An 18,929-nucleotide genomic window follows, 5' to 3' on the forward strand; every position below is an offset into this window, starting at 1 on the left:
ACCTCAGTGCAGGGCCTGGAGGAACAAAATCCTTCACATCATAGAAGATCACATTTGAGAACATTTGAAGAGCATGAACATCCACAAGCCTATGGGGCCCAATGAGATGCATCCCAGGGTCCTGAGTGAACTGGCAGATGTAGTTTCTAAGCCACTCTCCATCATATTTGAAAAGTCATTGCAGTCAGGTAAAGTTCCCAGAGACTGGAGAAAAGGGAATATCACAGCTGTTTTTAGAAAAGATAATAAAGAGGACCCTGGGACCTTCAGACCAGTCAGCCTCACATAAGTGCCTGGTAAGATCATGAAACAGATACTCCTGGAAGCTAAGTCAAAATACATGGAAGATGGGGAGGTCATCAGAGACAGCAATCATGGCTTCACAAAGGCCAAATCATGCCTGACTAAACTAGTGGCCTCGTACAGCAGAGTAACTGCACCAGTGGATAAGGGAAGAGCAACTGGTGTCATCTACCTGGACTCTGTAAGGCTTTTGAAATGGTCCCACACAGTATTCTTACCTATAAATTGGAGAAGAATTGATTTGATAGAGAGATTATTAAATGAATAAGGAACTGTCTGGATGACTGTATCCAAAGAGTCACAGCCATCATGCCAGTGTCCAAATGGAAACCAGCAGTGAGTGGTGTCCCTCAGGGGTGCATACTGAGACCAATACTGTGTAATATTTTCATCAGTGACATAGAATAGAATGGAGTACACCTTCAGCAAGTCTGTGGATGACACCAAGCCTTGTAGTACAGCTAATTCACTAGAGGGCAGGGATGCCATCCAGAACAACTTTGACAGGCTTGAGGAATATATCCATGTGAACACCATGGAGGGCCAGAAAAACAATCAAAGGGCTGAAACACCTCTCCCATGCAGACAGGCTAAGAGAGCTGGATTTTTTCAGACTGGAGAAGAGCAGGCTGCAATGAGACAACACTGTAGCCTTTCAATATAGAAAGACTTTTCAGAAGGGCCTGTAGAGACAGAACAAGAGGCAGTGGTTTTAAACTGAAACAGGGTAGATTTGGATGGGACATAAGGAAGAAATTTTATATAATGAAGGTGGTGAGACACTGGACTATGATGGCCAGAGAATGTTGAGGGTGTCTCATCCCTGGAAGTGTCCAAAGTCAGGTTGAATGGAGCTTTCATTTGATCTAGTGAAGGATGTCACAGCACAGGAATTAGTCTAGATGATCTTTGAACATCCCTTTCAATGTAAATGATTCTATGACTCTCAGCACCTTTCCAGAAGATTTTACATTTCTATTCCAATTTAAAGTTACAGTTTAATTTTATTAGACAGAAATAGTATACCAGATGAAATTTTGATGTATAATTTGGAACCACCTGGGAGCTAACAAGAGAGGGAACTCAGCTCCAACCTTGCTTCATTTTATTAGGTGAATTTCTGTCATGAATGGGGAAAAAAAAAAAAAAAAAAAAAAAAAGTGCTACGAATAAGTATGTAACTCCTTATTAAAAAAAATAATAATTCTAAATGCGTTCCAACATTTTACGAAGGAGAGCATGGAGACAAGCAGACAGACAGCAAGAAACAGGAGGGAAATATTAAATATAGTCACAGATTCCTGTGCAGAAGCAGCTAATCATGGAGCAGGGTTATAGTATGAAGATTTAACTTAATTTTATTCCATGAAAAAAAGTAGAAACAGAAACTCAGCTTTCCAGAGCTGGACAACTCATCAGGGTCTGCATGGAGAGGTGATTTGGAGAAGTCCAGGATTGTTCAGTAACCTCATGGCAGAGGTCTGCAAATAGTAAAAACTCCCAGGGGGGACCGTGTGATAGTCAGACTCTCAAGGACCCAGCAAACTGAGGAACTGGATTTTCATGACAGAGTGGGTTCAGGGAGCTGTGCAGTGGATAGTGCTGAATTACCCTGCTAGTATACGGGGTAATTTGCATACAGCAAATGTTACATTAAGTGTCTTTCCTTACCAGTGCAGGATATAGCTACCTTAATCAAAATCTCCTGGGAATGACAGAGGACCTGACTACAGAGTGCCCAGTTTCTCTCAGTGGCCTGCTGTCCCACAAGAGTCCAGTCATGGTCTCTGAACTTCCCTCCCTGGAAAGAGCAAACTAACCTTAGGAAAAAAGACATAATGAACTTAAGCAGGGCATCTCCACTGTACTCCTGAATTATCTCCCCAGCCCAATCTGGGATACTGCCAAGTTCCTCAGGGAACAGGACATTTGTTACTGGCTTGAGTCCTTAGGATGTCTTCTTCAGAGTCTGAGTGTTTGTCTTGTACCATTTGGGTTTCTTTTAGGCCTATGCTGAAAAGTCTGTGCAAAAACAATATAGAAGACTACATTATTCTCATATAGTGATTTATCTGCTAGCAAATGCAACATCTGTTATCTGTGGCCTATGGGCAAACAGAGACTGATGATTGATTAATCTTATGTTGTATCTTTATGAAAGGATACATTATATAAAACTACTTGGCTTGTAAGGAAAAAACAAACACACACACAAACAACATACACACAATCAAACAATGTCCATGAGAGGGCAGCAACAGCTCAATACCAGAAATGTTTTTCAGCTGCCCTGATAATTTTCAAGTTGAAAGCCAGTTACTCAATGATATTTGTTAAAATGATTGTTTCTTATTTTAAATAGTAAAACCTCAGAATATTTTCATTCCCAAAAGAAGGTAAAACCAGATTTCAATACCTTCCTCTGAAGAACAAAACCACCCTTTTAAAAATTTATTTTATTTTTAATATCTCTAAAAAATAACCATACTATTGTCTATGCCACCACAACAATGCAAAATACTGTAAAATATTCATCCAAAAGAACTGTTTTACTTTTTTTTTTTTTTTAAAAAAAAGGAGCACGTAAATGTTAAACTCTCTGTTATTGTATCTTTGCTGTTAAGTCTCCTTGAAAAAACCTTCAGAAAGGGCAGAAAAATTGATAAGAGAAATTCAAGGCAGGGTAGAATTTCTCAGAAACGCGATTGGACAGATTTTGCTGCAAGATGCTGTATTTAAAAAAGCATAAAGAGCAGTTCAAAACACTGAAGCCACATGTAAGAATCAATGCAACCAGGTGAAATTGCACTAGGTAACAGATATCCACATATTAAAATAACAATTATAATGTAAAAAAAAAAAAAAAAAAAAAAAGATTCAGTAACTAGGATACCGTTTTAAGATCGAGGTGTTTTTTTTTTTCTAAATGATCGCCAAGTACCAAAGATTTTTAAAAGTATGTATACTTATACACAGAGGCCCAAGGTTTTTGCTTTGTGAATAAAAGCGAACGTCCTCAACAAGGGCACAAACACTGAACCGCGGGAACGGAAACATGCACGAAGCCGTCATTTTTTATACTAGCGGGGAGCGCGATAGGGAAAGCGGAGAGATGCTGCGGAGCGAGACCTAAGCCCCGCCCTTCCTCGCTGCAGTCCTCAACCAGGTCGGACTCCAACACATAAAGTCTGCCGACATCGCGTCGCTTCTATTCCATCGGTTCAGAGAGCTCCAGCAGCAGAATGTCTGGTAGAGGCAAAGGCGGGAAGGGGCTCGGCAAGGGGGGCGCCAAGCGCCACCGCAAAGTGCTGCGCGACAACATCCAGGGCATCACCAAGCCGGCCATCCGCCGCCTGGCTCGGCGCGGCGGCGTCAAGCGCATCTCGGGGCTCATCTACGAGGAGACTCGCGGAGTGCTGAAGGTCTTCCTGGAGAACGTGATCCGTGATGCTGTCACCTACACCGAGCACGCCAAGAGGAAGACCGTGACAGCCATGGACGTGGTCTATGCCCTCAAGCGCCAGGGACGCACCCTCTACGGCTTCGGCGGCTAAAGCTCTTTACTCCCAGACCATCTCGAAAACCAAAGGCTCTTTTAAGAGCCACCCACTTTCTCCTAAAAAGAGCTGTGACATTGTTTCTTGATAAGGTGTCTGAAGTAATGATACAATTACCGGAGCTCGTTAAAAATCGTTACTGGGTACTTCCAGAAGGCTTTGTGTTTAGATATATGTGATTTAATGTTTTCATTCTGATAAATTGTTTCTTTAGCGAAACAAATCGTTTTTAGCGAACCTCTGAGTTTCTCTTGCAAATGTTAGCGTTTTTCAAACGCTCCTTGTAATCAAAACTGAATGTGTTCTTTAACTTTGTTCAAATCTTCTCTGATTTACGTTAATTTCTGGATTAATGTTCAATGTATCATGCTATAAAATTTTTGTCTAAGAAAATTCTTAATTTGCTTTGAGATTAATGTTTCCTTAATAATGTTTCAAAATAAATATTTTAATTACTATGACCTACCCTCAGTTCTTTTTTTTTTTTTTTTTTTTCTCTGAAAAGCTATTTCAGAAGTAAATCTAATGTATTCTATAGTATGTTGGGGGCCAGGGACCATGAACGAAAATTATGTCCCTGGCAACATATTTCAGGATAATGCATCAAAAGGAGTCTTGTGTGAAAGCTTTTGTTATTCTATCATACAGAGAATGCTTTTGTCCACGGAACGCTTCTAAAGTATTGCTGTTCTGTTTCCTTCAACACCGGAAGAAAAAACTGCAACACCAGTTTTCCAGGTTTATATAAAACTGTTAGTAGTCATTTACCATACACAAACAATAGCAATCAATAAATATTCGCCGTCACTTCTGGTTTTCTCACAGCCTTAATGAGCAATTAGGTAGTAATTGCATATTCTTAAGATCTTAGTTTCACAAAGAAATTGTGTTCTCAAAGTCACAAATTTACTTGACCATATTTAAGATCTCTCATGTTAAATTTTCTAGAAAAAAAGAATAGAAAACAACATGAGAAAAATCGTTTAAAGATGTATCTGTATTGTTAAAGCAGCTACAAACCTGCACTATAGGATTTCTTAAGCATCTTGTCTTTAGTGTTCTGAGGTACTACACGATTTTTCCTTTGCGGCTTTGAGGATAACGTGCCTATTGCTGTAAATGGGATCTCTGTACGGAATTGAAGGAACTTTGTTCTTATTTTACAATTAGCCCATACAAAACAAACTAACTAACAAAAAAAAAAAAAAGAAATAGTTTGCGTTTTTAAGCACAGCCCCCGAATTTGACCCTACACTCGGCTTCAATCTGTCAGGAGCCTGGCGGAGAGGGAAAGTCGAAGAAACAGAAGCGATGTGAGCGCCGCGTCTGCAATACCCGCTCTCCCAGGCCTTGGGCTGTCACCGAGGGAGCGGCGACCCGCAGAGCGGTGGGGGGAGAGTAGGGAAGCGGGCAGCACGAATGCGACTATCTTGAGCTCAGGCTGGGATTTTCACATCAACCAATGAGATTGCGTTTCTCCTTATCCAATCAGAGGCAGGGTGGCTCTATAAATAAAGCCAGCGTGCTGCTTGTGTCGTGCTCACTCCTGATTCTTTCTCAGGAAGAGTGGTTGTACTTTGCGAATGGCGCGCACAAAGCAGACAGCGCGTAAGTCGACGGGCGGGAAGGCGCCCCGCAAGCAGCTGGCCACCAAGGCTGCCCGCAAGAGCGCGCCGGCCACCGGCGGCGTGAAGAAGCCGCACCGCTACCGGCCCGGCACGGTGGCGCTGCGCGAGATCCGCCGCTACCAGAAGTCGACCGAGCTGCTGATCCGCAAGCTGCCCTTCCAGCGCCTGGTGCGCGAGATCGCGCAGGACTTCAAGACCGACCTGCGCTTCCAGAGCTCGGCCGTCATGGCGCTGCAGGAGGCCAGCGAGGCCTACCTGGTGGGGCTGTTCGAGGACACCAACCTCTGCGCCATCCACGCCAAGCGCGTCACTATCATGCCCAAGGACATCCAGCTGGCCCGCCGCATCCGCGGCGAGCGCGCTTAAGCTTCTAGCGACCGGTGCTTTCAGACTATCAAAACCCAAAGGCTCTTTTAAGAGCCACTACCTGCACAATAGAAAGAGTTGTATCACTGTGCTTCAAATATTTATGTTTAAGAAATAATAATTATTTTAATGTTTTGAAAGTGTACTGCGGGTTTTTGTATTTTACTTTATTGTATATAACCAATCTTTTAAACCCTGCAAGGCTCTAATTTGCTTGTTCTGCATTTTAGCAGAGTCCTTTGCAAATGCTGAAGGTAACATGCACTTTAAACACTGGGCAGGAAAGAAGAGGTAAATTTGCAGGGAGATGTGTGAGACCAGTATATAATTTTAAGGACAGTGAGCAGAGCATCTATCTAAATGGAGGTTTATATATTGCTATGACTACCAGTCTCGAAATAGCCTTTGAGAGAGAAGGGCTGGGGCGGGGCGTGCGGAGAAAGGCCTGTCCAGGAAGGGCCTGGGCTCAGGAATTCTGCACCTTAAACTGGCTGGGTCTAGGCAAGAGCAGAAACTGCTGCTCACTGGGATCGTGTTACTGTTGAACCCGGATAAGGCAGTCTGTTTTAAAGGGAGCTGCTGCCTTTCTCCAACTTTTGTTAACATCAGGAGCAAGAATATGTCTCAAAAGGTTGTTTTTGAGGCCGGTCTCAAAACGGTGCATAACCATTCTGAAGAGCTGGGCAGCATAAGGCTTCATTCTCACAGCATGGAAGCATACCTAAAAAGGCCAAGAGACTATGATTGAAAAGTATTGTCCACAGAAATAACTATCAAGGTAGTCTGGATTTGTTAGTATTGATAATACAAAACTGCAGAAAAAAAGGTTTTGTATTTCTTGAAGTTGTTTGTGGGGTTTGTTTTTTTGTTGTGGTGGTACTTTTGCTAAGAGTTGTATAGAAATTTTGAAGTGGAATTGTGCATATTGTTCCAATAATGAGCATACATGTATTTATCTTTGAACTTGCACTTACCCCGGTAGCAATCGCAAGATTTTATGCAGTCAGAAAATACACTGAGTTGTCAGAACTCTGCAGCCAGATTTTTAGGAGTCTCAGAAGATCCTCCAGGATATATGTATATGTGAGCAGCTTTCAACCTTCTTTATAAGGATCCACCTTTGCTGGAATCATTACTATGAGACATGCACACAGGAATGGCCAGTCTAGTAAGAGCCTGAGCATTAAAAGAGAAAGTTAAGGATTATGCTTCAGATTCATAAAAGAGTACTAGCAGTTTTTACCGTAATTTTGGGTATCATCTTCCTGTCTTCTTCCCAGTTGTAAAAGCTCCCAGTCGGTACCTGAGATGTAACAGTCCTCAGTGTAGCACTGAAGGGAGCTGTCAGAAGGCAAAGCTGTCACCAGCTCTCATTAGAGGCATTTGTGTTCTTTCTGTTAGACATGCTTTCTCTACTATAAACACAATCTGTCAGAGAGAGCACTGTGATGGGAGAAAAAGAAAAGACTTAACATGTGTAGTAATCAGCCAAGATTAAGGTTGATTTGAGACTTTTTTGTTTGTTTCTTGGTTTTATCTCCGTAAAGTCCCTCATAGTTTGATCTTTATGGGCTTGTTTTGAGACCAGGTTGTAATGGAAGTAAAGAGCTGCAGTATTACTAAAGTGATGAGTGGCATGGCTATGAAGTCCATGGTGGACAGAGGAGCTAGTCTGTTGGGATTTTTTTGGTTTGGTGTTTTGTTGTTATTGTTGTTGTTCTGGTTTGTTGTTGTTCTCTTCTAAATGTGTGGAGTTTTTTTGTTTATTTGGTTGTGGCTTTTTTTTTTTTTTTTAATATGCCTTTAAACAGAACTTATAAGTATTTTTAAAGATAGATTTCACCTCTACTTATTTGTATGTAAATAAAAAAAAAAATCTGAGTTGTTAGTGAATCAGAACAAAATAAATTCATATGATGCAGAAAAAAAAAAAGGCAGGTTTTGTAACTGAAGTTTTATACTAAGGCATAATTAAAATTTTTCCTTGTCTTGAATGACAGCACGATGTGAGAAGATACTTGGCACTTACAGCATGTGGAGTGAAGGAAACCTTCCAATAGGCCATAAATGTTCTGTGTTCTCTTAAGTGTCAGATGATGAAATATCACCTCAGTCCTTCTTTCTACTGATTCAGTTATCCTAGAGTATGTTTAATGTTAATAAGAGGGGTGAAAAAAAAAAAAAAAACAAGCCACACACAAGCCCCCAAAAAACCCTCTGTCTTATTTCTAACAAGTACCACTCTAAGATCCTATCCAGTCCCTTTTTGCAATTTTGCTAGAGAGCATTGATAAGAGACCTGGGAAGATAGACAAGATATTAACTACTCATCAGTCACAATGAATAGTTTCATAATTCACTGTTGAGGGCATATTCCACAACCTGGTATCAGCAAGGGCTCCCTACAGAGCCTGGGTGTGCACTACAAGCAGGCACTAGTACATTGTTTCAATAAGTTCGTTTTTGTTCACACCGTGACCTCAATATTTACAATTGTAACAAGTGTGAGCTTTTAGCCCTTGCAACAGTTGCTATCCTCACAGAATTATTTGGTTTGGAAAGGGCTTTAGAGGTCATCTAACTCCAACCCCACTGGCCATGGGCAGGGACACCTTTCACAAGATCAGGTTGCTCAGCCTGGCCTTGAGCACCTTAACACCTTGAAGTGGTGCTTAGCTACAAACTTAACTCATTTTAGTTAATAATACATTGCCAACAGGAAACAACAAATACAATCAGGATCAGGCCTACTGAAGACTTAGAGTGTAGTCAGACAGACAGTCAGCTTTAAAATCATAATATCGTTCCTTTCAAACTACATTTATAAGTGCAGTCACTGTGCTTTTCCAGCAGAAGCACTTCCACTTTTTACTTCATAAAATTGCCGCTCCTTACTCTGCAAGTGGTGATGTACAAAGAGCTTAATAGAATATCTCTGTTGGAAATGACCTACAATGATCACCTAGTCCAAATGTGAAGTAGCTTCTTCCATTTTATTTAGCTTATCATATTGTTGAAACCACAAAAAATGAAAACAGATGTATAAAGCTGAGTGGTGCTGGGGCAGAGGGAAGTGGGAAGGAGACAGAGGTGGATGGATACTGCAAAGAATTAAAATTTGTGAGTCAATGTATGTGTATATATGTATAGAATATGTACATTTGTGTGCCTGCATGCATTCATACCTACATGATTATGATATCAGTTATATCTAGCATGTTTTCCATCCTGTGTAGTGTTTCTAAAACACACCCTATGACATTCCTTGCAGGGTTCTCCAGATTCCATGCTCAAATACCTGAATGTTATTTTCAGACCAATTTGGCCTGTAATGTTTACAGAAGTGTATTGGACAGGCCGGATTCCATTCAAGGGCAAAAGAAAAGATGCTGTGACAACAAAGCAGCAAAACTTTGAGAAAACTGAATGTTTTATTTGTGAATTCATAGAAAAGGTGTCTTCTCTGAAATTCTAAAATAGCTTGTTTGCAAATCTTGACACAATCAGCCAAGAAACAGAAGTGAACTAAAGGCCAAATAATCTCCTGACTACAAATGTTTATCGAATAAATTACATTCTAGTAAACATTCAGCTCCTAATCCTTCCATGTGTATTCCCCCACTGACTCCACCATGTTTTTATCACTAAACAGAAAACGTTTATTCTCAGTTCTAAAAACCATATAAGCATATTTCCTAGAGGCTGCTCATTGATTACAGAGCTGTCAAGGCTTGGCAGCTGCTCTGCTCCCAAACAAAAGCTATGAAACATTCCCCAGTACAGGTGCTCTCCATTTATTTTGAAAATGGGAGGGAGGACTTCCCAGAGTCCAGGATCCACCAGATTCTTTTTGTTTTTTCCAAACTGCTTTATCCTATACTTCCGTCTTTCCTAGAAACCATAAGGCAAACAAATAAATTGAGGGTATAAAACACAGACTAATTTTATCTTAATAGTACTTTCGTTTTATTCATCACAGAGAGGAAGGGCTCTCAGATATCTAATACAGTGCTAGGAATTTCACAGTACATCTTAGTCAGAGAATATTTGTATCAAGCTTATCTGCCAAAAATACCTCAGGTTATGCCACATTGCTTAAGCAAAGTAAAAACCTGCAGTCCTCCATAAAGCCATTGAAAACTTAAATATTTTACAGTGGGAAGAATTGCAGTCTTCCAGTTACTCTTTCATTATAGCTTTTGCCACAATTAAAATAATTTTTCTTGTACCTTACCTGACACTCGTTTTTGTTTTGTGCAGTTGTAAGTTATAAGCCTTATATTGCTTAAGGCCATTATTTAGAAAATCTTATATTTTCATTTGAATTCCTGTATTTAATTTCAAAAGACCTCTCGAATACAATGTCCAGAGTAATCAGCTGAGCACGGAGCTAGGAAAGAGGGGAGTCTAATTACTGAAAGTACTAGTTCTTATAAGAGCCAAAAACTTGCACTTCAATAAGAAGTTCAAGTCTGGTATCGAAGTACAGAAACAACTGTGTCACAGCTCTTTTGTGCTATGTGGTGGCTCTTAAAAGAGCCTTTAGGGTGCAGGGATAAAGGATCAGAGGCGGAGCCTTGTGGCAAGAGCCTCAGGCGCGCTCGCCGCGGATGCGGCGGGCCAGCTGGATGTCCTTGGGCATGATGGTGACGCGCTTGGCGTGGATGGCGCAGAGGTTGGTGTCCTCGAACAGCCCCACCAGGTAGGCCTCGCTGGCCTCCTGCAGCGCCATGACGGCCGAGCTCTGGAAGCGCAGGTCGGTCTTGAAGTCCTGCGCGATCTCGCGCACCAGGCGCTGGAAGGGCAGCTTGCGGATCAGCAGCTCGGTCGACTTCTGGTAGCGGCGGATCTCGCGCAGCGCCACCGTGCCGGGCCGGTAGCGGTGCGGCTTCTTCACGCCGCCGGTGGCCGGCGCGCTCTTGCGGGCAGCCTTGGTGGCCAGCTGCTTGCGGGGCGCCTTCCCGCCCGTCGACTTACGCGCCGTCTGCTTGGTACGCGCCATTAGCCAGAGAGAACTGAGCTACCTCTTTGCAGCTACCGCTGTGGAATGATAGCACCGCGCTTCCGTGGAGGCTTTTATAGAATGTTCTCCTCTCTGATTGGCTGGCACCAATGCGCCATTATTATTGGATGCTTTCAAATTCGAAAAGCCCGCCTGGAACGCGCGCCTTTTTTCCAACGGCCTGCACGCGCTCACCCTCCCCCCGTCCTGCACTCGCCGCTCATGTTTTAGTTTTTACCTGTTTCTAATAGCAATTTTTATGGTTCATCTCGAAAATAAAAATCGTTAGCAATTTTTAAAGGGAAATGAGTGATTATAAGTTATGCAGTCCTGAACGCATACAAGAGTAATTAGTTGGGTTTTTATTTGTCTTTTCGTCCTTCTAATTCATTAGACTTCAGCTTTGAAAAGTAAGTGTTGGAGACACTTTGCTCAATAGGAAACTTATAAAGTTTTTTTGGGGTGTTGGATTGATGGATTTATTGATTTATTTTGGCAGGGGGGTGATGGGTTCGGATTTTCTGTTTTTGTTTCTTTTAACCTAGAGTAACTTTACTCTGAAAATAATAGAAAAACAGACTTCAATGGGGATGAATTGCATGTGAAAACACTCTAGTTCAGGGGATAGTGTTTCCAACTTCTTTGAATTTCAGCATAATGCTGTTACTTAAATACAAGCTTATAGTCCATGAGCTTTCAATTTTTTTCCTTGTGTATGATTCTGCTCTATTTTTTTCAGCCAGATTTGTCCTCCAAGCCTGAGTGAAGAGTGAAGGGAGGACTGGAACTGACCCTGGATACTGAGAACTGCTCCAGCTTTAGCAGCTGTAATTTTAAAGTCTTTGTAAACTTTAACATACTAGACGCATGAAGAATAACGCATAACTCCCCAAAAACTAGTTTCAGAGGACAGACTTGAGATCATTCTAGTATTTAAAGCTTTATGGGAAAGGGCACGGGCGGGAACAGCTCTGACATCTCCCATCCTGCGCCCGCTCATTTCCACGTGCTGATCGCCAGTACGGGGCTTAACACTATTTAAATACAAATACCTATGTGCTTCTGCTCCTGTTTACTCGATTAGTGAAAAAACACAGACCACAATAACAGATGCCCACAGGGCGATGCGTTTGTGCCGAAGTCGGGCCAGCTCACCAGCTCGAGATGGGAGCATTTGGAGTGTTTAACTTATTTAGATCGATTTTTCACAAAAGCAAGACAAATCCTTATATTCCAAATTACAATATCGAATCACTCCCTTCCCGAGTTTCCTGATCTGTTTAACTAGCAAAGTCCTTAACGTATTAGCAACACACATTCAGTTAATTATCTAGTGCTTAACAAGTATAAAAGAAAGATACGTATGTAGTAACTTACGGAAAATTCCACTAACGTGGGGGAAAAAAAAAAAGCTTGTAAAAACATTTTTTAGCAGGCTTGAAGTAACACAGCTCTTTTCTAGCTTAAGTGGGTGGCTCTTAGAAGAGCCTTTGGTTTTCGAGATGGTCTGGGAGCAAAGAGCTTTAGCCGCCGAAGCCGTAGAGGGTGCGTCCCTGGCGCTTAAGGGCATAAACCACGTCCATGGCTGTCACGGTCTTCCTCTTGGCGTGCTCGGTGTAGGTGACAGCGTCGCGGATCACGTTCTCTAGGAAGACCTTCAGCACTCCGCGAGTCTCCTCGTAGATGAGCCCTGAGATGCGCTTGACGCCGCCGCGCCGAGCCAGGCGGCGGATGGCCGGCTTGGTGATGCCCTGGATGTTGTCGCGCAGCACTTTGCGGTGGCGCTTGGCGCCCCCCTTGCCGAGCCCCTTCCCGCCCTTGCCCCTGCCAGACATACTGCTCCCGGTGCAAGTAAAAAGCTTTGCGACAAAACAGGGATGGTGCGGCAAATTTATATGTTGGAGTCCGACCTGGTTGAGGACTGCAGCGAGGAGGGGCGGGGTTCCCGCCATTTTTTTCTGGCACCGTTACAGCTCCAGAAGGACAGAATATTGCTTACTGTTAGCTGTAGTAACAGTGCTGTAAAGTCCACAAAAAATACATCTCCCATCATAACAATTCTCAACAATGTACATATTCGTAACAATTGGAAAGCTTTTTACTGCCTCCTTGGATTTGTATTAACCCATTTGAAATATATATGTCTGTATTTTGTTTTATTGCTATGACTGAAGGGTTTTTTAATTACTTTAAATTCTCCTTATATCTTTGTGGGGTTTTTTTTGTATTTAAAGTTCTATGAACTTTGCCTCAAAAGTTTTAATGGTTTGAAATAACTTACTCCCTTTAGGGAATTTTCCACAGTATCCCTGCTGTCAGGTTTTCTAATACATTTGGTTTGCATTTTGCTTTCTACCTCCCATTCCTTACATTGGAAGTTTGATACTCTCTTCTGATTTTAACATAAGCAGTTTTGAGTCTGCAAACGCATATTAAGCAGAAGGCAGAATACAATACTTTTTAAAAAATATGTGACTACCTGTATATTAGATTATGATTTTTACTAATTTGGTCATTTGGAACTCCTGCTGTGAGGATTTTTTCCTCATTTTTCTCATAATATCCTTTAATATAACTATAGATTTACATTTCTGCTACCTTATATAAGAAAGAAAAGCACCTTTTTTTGTTGTTGCATATCAAGCTTTTCAAATGTTAGTGGTTGTTTTATGGGTATAAATCTATAGTGGCATTATGTGGGATTCTGAATTAGTATTTATAAAAGTAAGGAGCAATCCTCTTCTAACAATGTTATAAATGTCACAGTATAAGAACATCTCAACGTGGAATACCCACTGGAATAACACATACTTTGATTTACTTCTGTCCATTTCTGTAGGAAACACAAGCAGAATTTCTATGTACTCTTTGAAACTGTGTGACATTAGAACATATAAGCAGTTTAATAATATGGAATCTAGACAGATTTAATTATGTGAAACAGAGGCAAATTATTAAGCCTCGAGTGTACTGAGAACACTCGCTGTCTCTCCATAACGTTTAGGCTCAGTTTCTGGTTTCCATTTGTAGGTTTTCAGCTGCCTTGCTTATAATCTGGTTTTGCTTCTAAACTGGGAAGGAGTACCTTATTTCAGTCTGTTTACTGCTGGTAGAATTACATTCCATCATAAAACTAAAGGAGTGGTTTGTTCTCTATGCTCATATTAAAAGCTTAAAAGAGCAGCTCATTATCTTGATATTTCAAATATTGTTTCTAATACTGTCCCTAGATATTTTCACGGTCAGTATCAAGTCTATGACTTCTGGGTTTTTGCTTACTGGGGTGTTTTTGCTTCTTTCTGGCTATTTTTTGTTTTTGTTTTGGTTTGGTTTGGTTTTGAGAAGATAACAAATATGATTTAGGTGAAAATTTTCTTCTCCCTAGCTAATCTGCTACACTTCAGAAAAGGAGTATATTAAGGATCATAGGAATGATCTTTGCTTTCCCCCTCTTTCAGTATGAAGCAACCCTTACTGAACTCTTCTAATGAGTTACTATTGTTCACCTGGTCGAGGCATTCACAGCTTTTACTCCTGCTGCAGAGGTGCAGAGGAATGCATAGGTTTAATAGAGAGTCTCTTTAGACTGGGGTACTCCTAAGTACACCTACTTTATCTTCCTGGAAGGAGTGAATAAGTGAGCTGAGTATGATACTGGAGCTTAAAAAATATATTATGCTTGCTACAGTTCTCGTTTATACAGAACTGGCAGATCACAAAACAAGCTCAAGCCTTTTCTGCGGTAAGTAGTCTAAAGAAGGATTCCAGAATACAGGGTTTCCAGAATAGTTTTGAGTTTGGGTTTTGTTTTGGGGTGGGTTTTTTAATTGATTTTTTTTTTGTGTATGTGTATTTTTGGTGATTGATTGTTTGTTTTGTAGTTTTTTCTTGGGTTTTTGTTGTTTGTTTTGGTTGGTTGTTTTTCAGGTGGGTATTTTTTGATTTTTTTTTCTTCATTATCACTTTATTTTCTTCACTTAGTAGTTTCTCACTAGCAGCAGAGCACTCAATTTCAATACCCCTCCCTTTCTGCTCTCCAACCCCTGTCTACACTTAGTAGTGACAGTGACCAAGCAAAAGCCCATTTTTTTTTTTTTCTCATTTAGCACATATGTAAACTAAGAACAGATTCAAAACAAGATGGAATCAAAACAGATTAAATTCTGTGAGACAGCGTCAAGTTACAAAACCTCTAGTATACTAAGAACACTTGCTTTTGCATCCGGTAGATAATTAATGTGATGCTTTTTCACTGGTGTTCAAAGTCTAGCATCGTAACGTACGGTTCCTGTAGGATATTGTGTTTGTTTCTATAACCTCAGGGTGAGTAATTAGAAAATACAGGTATCAATTTAATCCTCACTTTAAAAACTTAATTCATGAAATGTTAATAGAACTTCAGGCTTCAAATTTTGGATCAATATTAGGCAAAACATCTACTGTCAGACATTGTATTGTAAGAATATATATGAATAAACTTCTGGAAGGGTATTAATATATTTTAAACTTGTAGTTCTGAATTTTGTACTAGTATTGGACAAGCTTTTATGTTCCTTGCACTTTCCACTCATTGGCAGTTGGTGCTTCATTCCCTATTCAAAATTTTCTGTCACTTTTAAAGGAAAAATCAAATTGCAATTTGTTCTTTGTAAATATAATAAGATGGGTTGTACAGAGTCCTGCTTTGCACTGTTATCATGCCTTGTGATCTGCCATGCTGAAAACATAGCAGATCTTACATGGACTATCTGGGAGAGAGAAAGAAATTGTCCCCTTGTACTGAAACCCTGGGTGCTTTTGACAGACCAGCACACCCCCAGAGCAGAGGAGAGCTCCGAGAGGGAAAAAAAGACAATGAGCTGGAGGAATAATGTGCTATAAAGAAAGCTATGCTTATCTCAACACCAGGGAGACTGGAGGGTTACCATGGTTTTAGATAAGACAGCTGCACCAGTGAATCATCAGGTTCCCTCAGACAACTAACAAAGAAGAATGACTTCCTGAGCAAGGCAGGTCAGCACAGGGTTGGGGGGAGCGGGGGGGAGGGGCACAGAAAGAGATGTATATGTGGCTCAGGCCAACATAAAGTATACAAGGTGGACAAAAAGCAAAACAAACTTTGAAGAGAGCAGTGGGCTTGAAATGGTTTCAACCAGCATATTCCTCCCCTGCAACTGGACCCAGCATTCTGATCATGAGAATACGAAGACCAGTAACAAGAATCAGGTTTGCATTGTAATTCAACTGTATGTTGAAAATGCTGTATTATGCTTGTGATCCAATCACACTACATTGCTGTATTACTTTGTTAAGTTAAAATCCCATGTAATACCAAACATGCTCAATAATGAAATTTAATATTAAACATTAAACTCTCTTCATGCATAATATCTAAAAGAGACTGGCTAGAGAGAATTTAACTTTGACAGCGTGGAGATGTGGTCAACTGGGACCTGTCTGTACATGTGGATAAGACTCTAAACTGCACAAGATCTGACTTCTTTGGCACACTCTGGGTTTCTAAATCTACCATGGTGGTCCAAGTTTTCTGCATCCCCATGCCCACATACCCCTTCTTCAGTTCAGCATTTAAGCCATGATGTAAAGCTATGTTTCCTGAGAACAAGCAGACCACATGATTTTGGTAAGAAATATTTTAAGCACAGAAAACTTTTATGTTTAGACTGAGGCCCACGTCAATATTTGCATGTGTGGAATTGCCATTTGGAGGGAATCTCCTGGCAGTATAATAGTTGCAGAAGTGCTTCATGTTACTTAAGTAAAACTAGCAAACCATGTCATCTAATGTTTAAATGTTACAGCTATTGGCTGGCCAGTGTGTTTATCATATCTATTTGACAGATACAACAAGAGATGTGGGAGAACTGTGTTCATGAATTTAGTCTAATAACTGGTACTTTGGTAACTAATTTCATCTCTCACCTCCCTCTTTTCCACTTGCTGAGACAGTCAGAGGTGGAGAGCCCCATTCTCATATTTTTATTTAAAGGCTCCTCTCAGCCACAGATCCAAGCAGTTGGGCTGTAGCCCTGGTTTGGACTGTTTACACCCCGTGTTTTGCTGCCAAGTCCGGAAACTACATAGAGATTGATAAATCGAGAAAAGACCTCTGTTGTGGCCCAGCAGCCTGGGCTGACCTTTGAGGATGCAGTTTGCAATGCACAGATAGTGGCTGCTTACAGATCAGAAGATGATCCATTCAGTGGCAAAATCTTCCAGAAGTCATCTCTCTTTCCCTGTGCTATGCCAGCTGTAGGAAAGGGCAAATGAACATTGTCTGAGTCACTGCTGTGTCACTCTGCAAACCAGAAGGAGCCAGATGCCATTTCCTCATGGAAAATGACACCACAGGACTAGTCTCCACAAGAGTGCATCACAGGAAGGGACACTGCACACTCACTTCTGAAGGAATGTTATGCCTGGCAGGGACTGGCACGTAAGCACTTGCGTGGCCCTCTCAGCACTCACACCTACTCCTCACCAGGACATGTGTTTCAGGATTTCATTAAAAAAAATGGTATTTGTGCTAGAACTTAAAAAATACACTTTCTGAGGTGTTTATTTCGCACAACAATGTACCAGCTGTTAGGACAGCTGTTTGTGGCCAGCCTAGTATGACTCCAGAGTCATGAGTGTGATGTGTCTCACTTTACTTTGGAAGGAGGTTTACATGGGCTTCATTCCCACACAAGCTGCAGCCTTCTTAAGATGCAGAGATCTCTCTTCCCCCACCCTCATCAAAGCATTAGGAAACATCCACTCACAACTTCTGACTGCAGACTGGCAGTTCCCCCCATCTGCTGCCCCTGTCTACTCCCTCAGCATGGGCAGGGTGCTGGCAGGCTCACTGAATTGGTGGTGTAGCTGAACAGGTCTTTGAAGAAATGCTGAAGGAACTCGTAGACCATGTTTTAGGTTTCAGAAGACGTTACTGTGCCCAATTCTTCATGTGAAGAAGAGAAGGGACAGGGCCAATAACCTGTAACTGGGGGCAGGGGTGCCCCTCTCTGCCCACATTGTTTTCCTTCCCCGCCTCCAGGATTCTCCAAGGAAGACCACCAAGGATCAAGCCCAGTCATACCTCTTCACCAGGCACTCCAGCTGGTTTCCCAAAACAGGGTGCCCCATGATGCTCAGAGCACACCATACAAATCTGCTCTTGCATTCAGGAAAGGGACAGCAAACAGCAAACTCAGCAACTACAGCTAATACCTGACTGTTTCTCTTTAATGCTCACTCTGCTTTCTAAACTGGCATTTGAAGCAGCATAGATGTCCTAATACATTGTCTATTGATTAAGCTAGAAAGATGTATCATGAAACCAATGTAAACTCTATACTTCCTGCTAGCTGAGACTGATCAGCTGTCCTCCTTGCCTGGTCTCCTGCAGAGCTGCACTGGGCAGTAAGTTTTGCTGTTCAACTCTGACAGCTCTATAGAGTCGAAAGTACTCAACAGCAGCTAAAGTACTGCCCTGTCCAAACAGACTCTCTGGAGCATAGTTTTCTAATAAATGAATCTACTGTGGGCATCTCTGCGAGGATGTATTAAATTTTGTCTTGGGCTCTGTTTTTCTGGAAGAAGCCAAGTCTGGAAAATGGTGACATGCATTGTGTCAATGTCTCCAGACACTGCTGCTGTGTTTTGTTACAGTAATTCTTGGCTGGAAAACCAAATACTTCAGTTGGAAACCCCTGCTGCTTACACGGTTTTATTTATGCTTAAACTCTGGACACAGCAGCAGACTTTAAGGATCCAGCAGTTGAGAAAGTCACCACAACCTCCAGGTTCTGTCCAGGTCAGACCAGTCATTTCCCAGTTTATGCTGATGCAAGCAGCCATTCTACTTCATGTGCAGAACTTTGCACTTTGCTTTGACAAAGTGCAAAAGATTTCTTTTGTCCCATACCTCAAGTTTATTAAAGTCTCTTTTAATGCAATATCTTGCTTTTAGCACTGTCTACTCTCCCTAATTTGGTATCATCCACACATACTAAGGATACAATCTCTCTTATCATTCAGGTAATTACTGAAAACACCGATTAATATCAA

The 18,929-nt window shown here is 41.4% G+C and overlaps 4 protein-coding genes across 4 annotated transcripts; 2 read left to right on the forward strand and 2 right to left on the reverse strand.

The window, feature by feature from the left end:
• Window positions 1-3,533: 3,533 nt before the first annotated feature.
• LOC308046105 (histone H4) lies at window positions 3,534-3,857 on the forward strand (the record flags this gene model as incomplete). Its single annotated transcript, XM_080353792.1, has 1 exon — window positions 3,534-3,857. Exon 1 carries the CDS (start codon window positions 3,546-3,548, stop codon window positions 3,855-3,857), a length of 312 nt encoding a protein of 103 aa, XP_080209918.1. The 5' UTR covers window positions 3,534-3,545.
• A 1,586-nt stretch (window positions 3,858-5,443) lies between these two features.
• LOC308052833 (histone H3.2) lies at window positions 5,444-5,854 on the forward strand (the record flags this gene model as incomplete). The annotated part of the gene is made up of 1 exon (XM_080363476.1): window positions 5,444-5,854. The coding sequence occupies one exon, from the start codon at window positions 5,444-5,446 to the stop codon at window positions 5,852-5,854; it is 411 nt and encodes a 136-aa protein (XP_080219602.1).
• A 4,495-nt stretch (window positions 5,855-10,349) lies between these two features.
• Window positions 10,350-10,856, reverse strand: LOC308051107 (histone H3.2; the record flags this gene model as incomplete). The annotated part of the gene is made up of 1 exon (XM_080361407.1): window positions 10,350-10,856. The coding sequence occupies one exon, from the start codon at window positions 10,854-10,856 to the stop codon at window positions 10,446-10,448; it is 411 nt and encodes a 136-aa protein (XP_080217533.1). The 3' UTR covers window positions 10,350-10,445.
• A 1,523-nt stretch (window positions 10,857-12,379) lies between these two features.
• On the reverse strand, window positions 12,380-12,691 carry LOC308052962 (histone H4; the record flags this gene model as incomplete). The annotated part of the gene is made up of 1 exon (XM_080363677.1): window positions 12,380-12,691. One exon carries the CDS (start codon window positions 12,689-12,691, stop codon window positions 12,380-12,382), a length of 312 nt encoding a protein of 103 aa, XP_080219803.1.
• Between the last annotated feature and the right edge of the window lie 6,238 nt (window positions 12,692-18,929).

This window comes from Nesoenas mayeri (assembly GCF_963082525.1).
Source record: "Nesoenas mayeri genome assembly, chromosome: 1".
Taxonomy (NCBI): Eukaryota; Metazoa; Chordata; class Aves; order Columbiformes; family Columbidae; genus Nesoenas; species Nesoenas mayeri.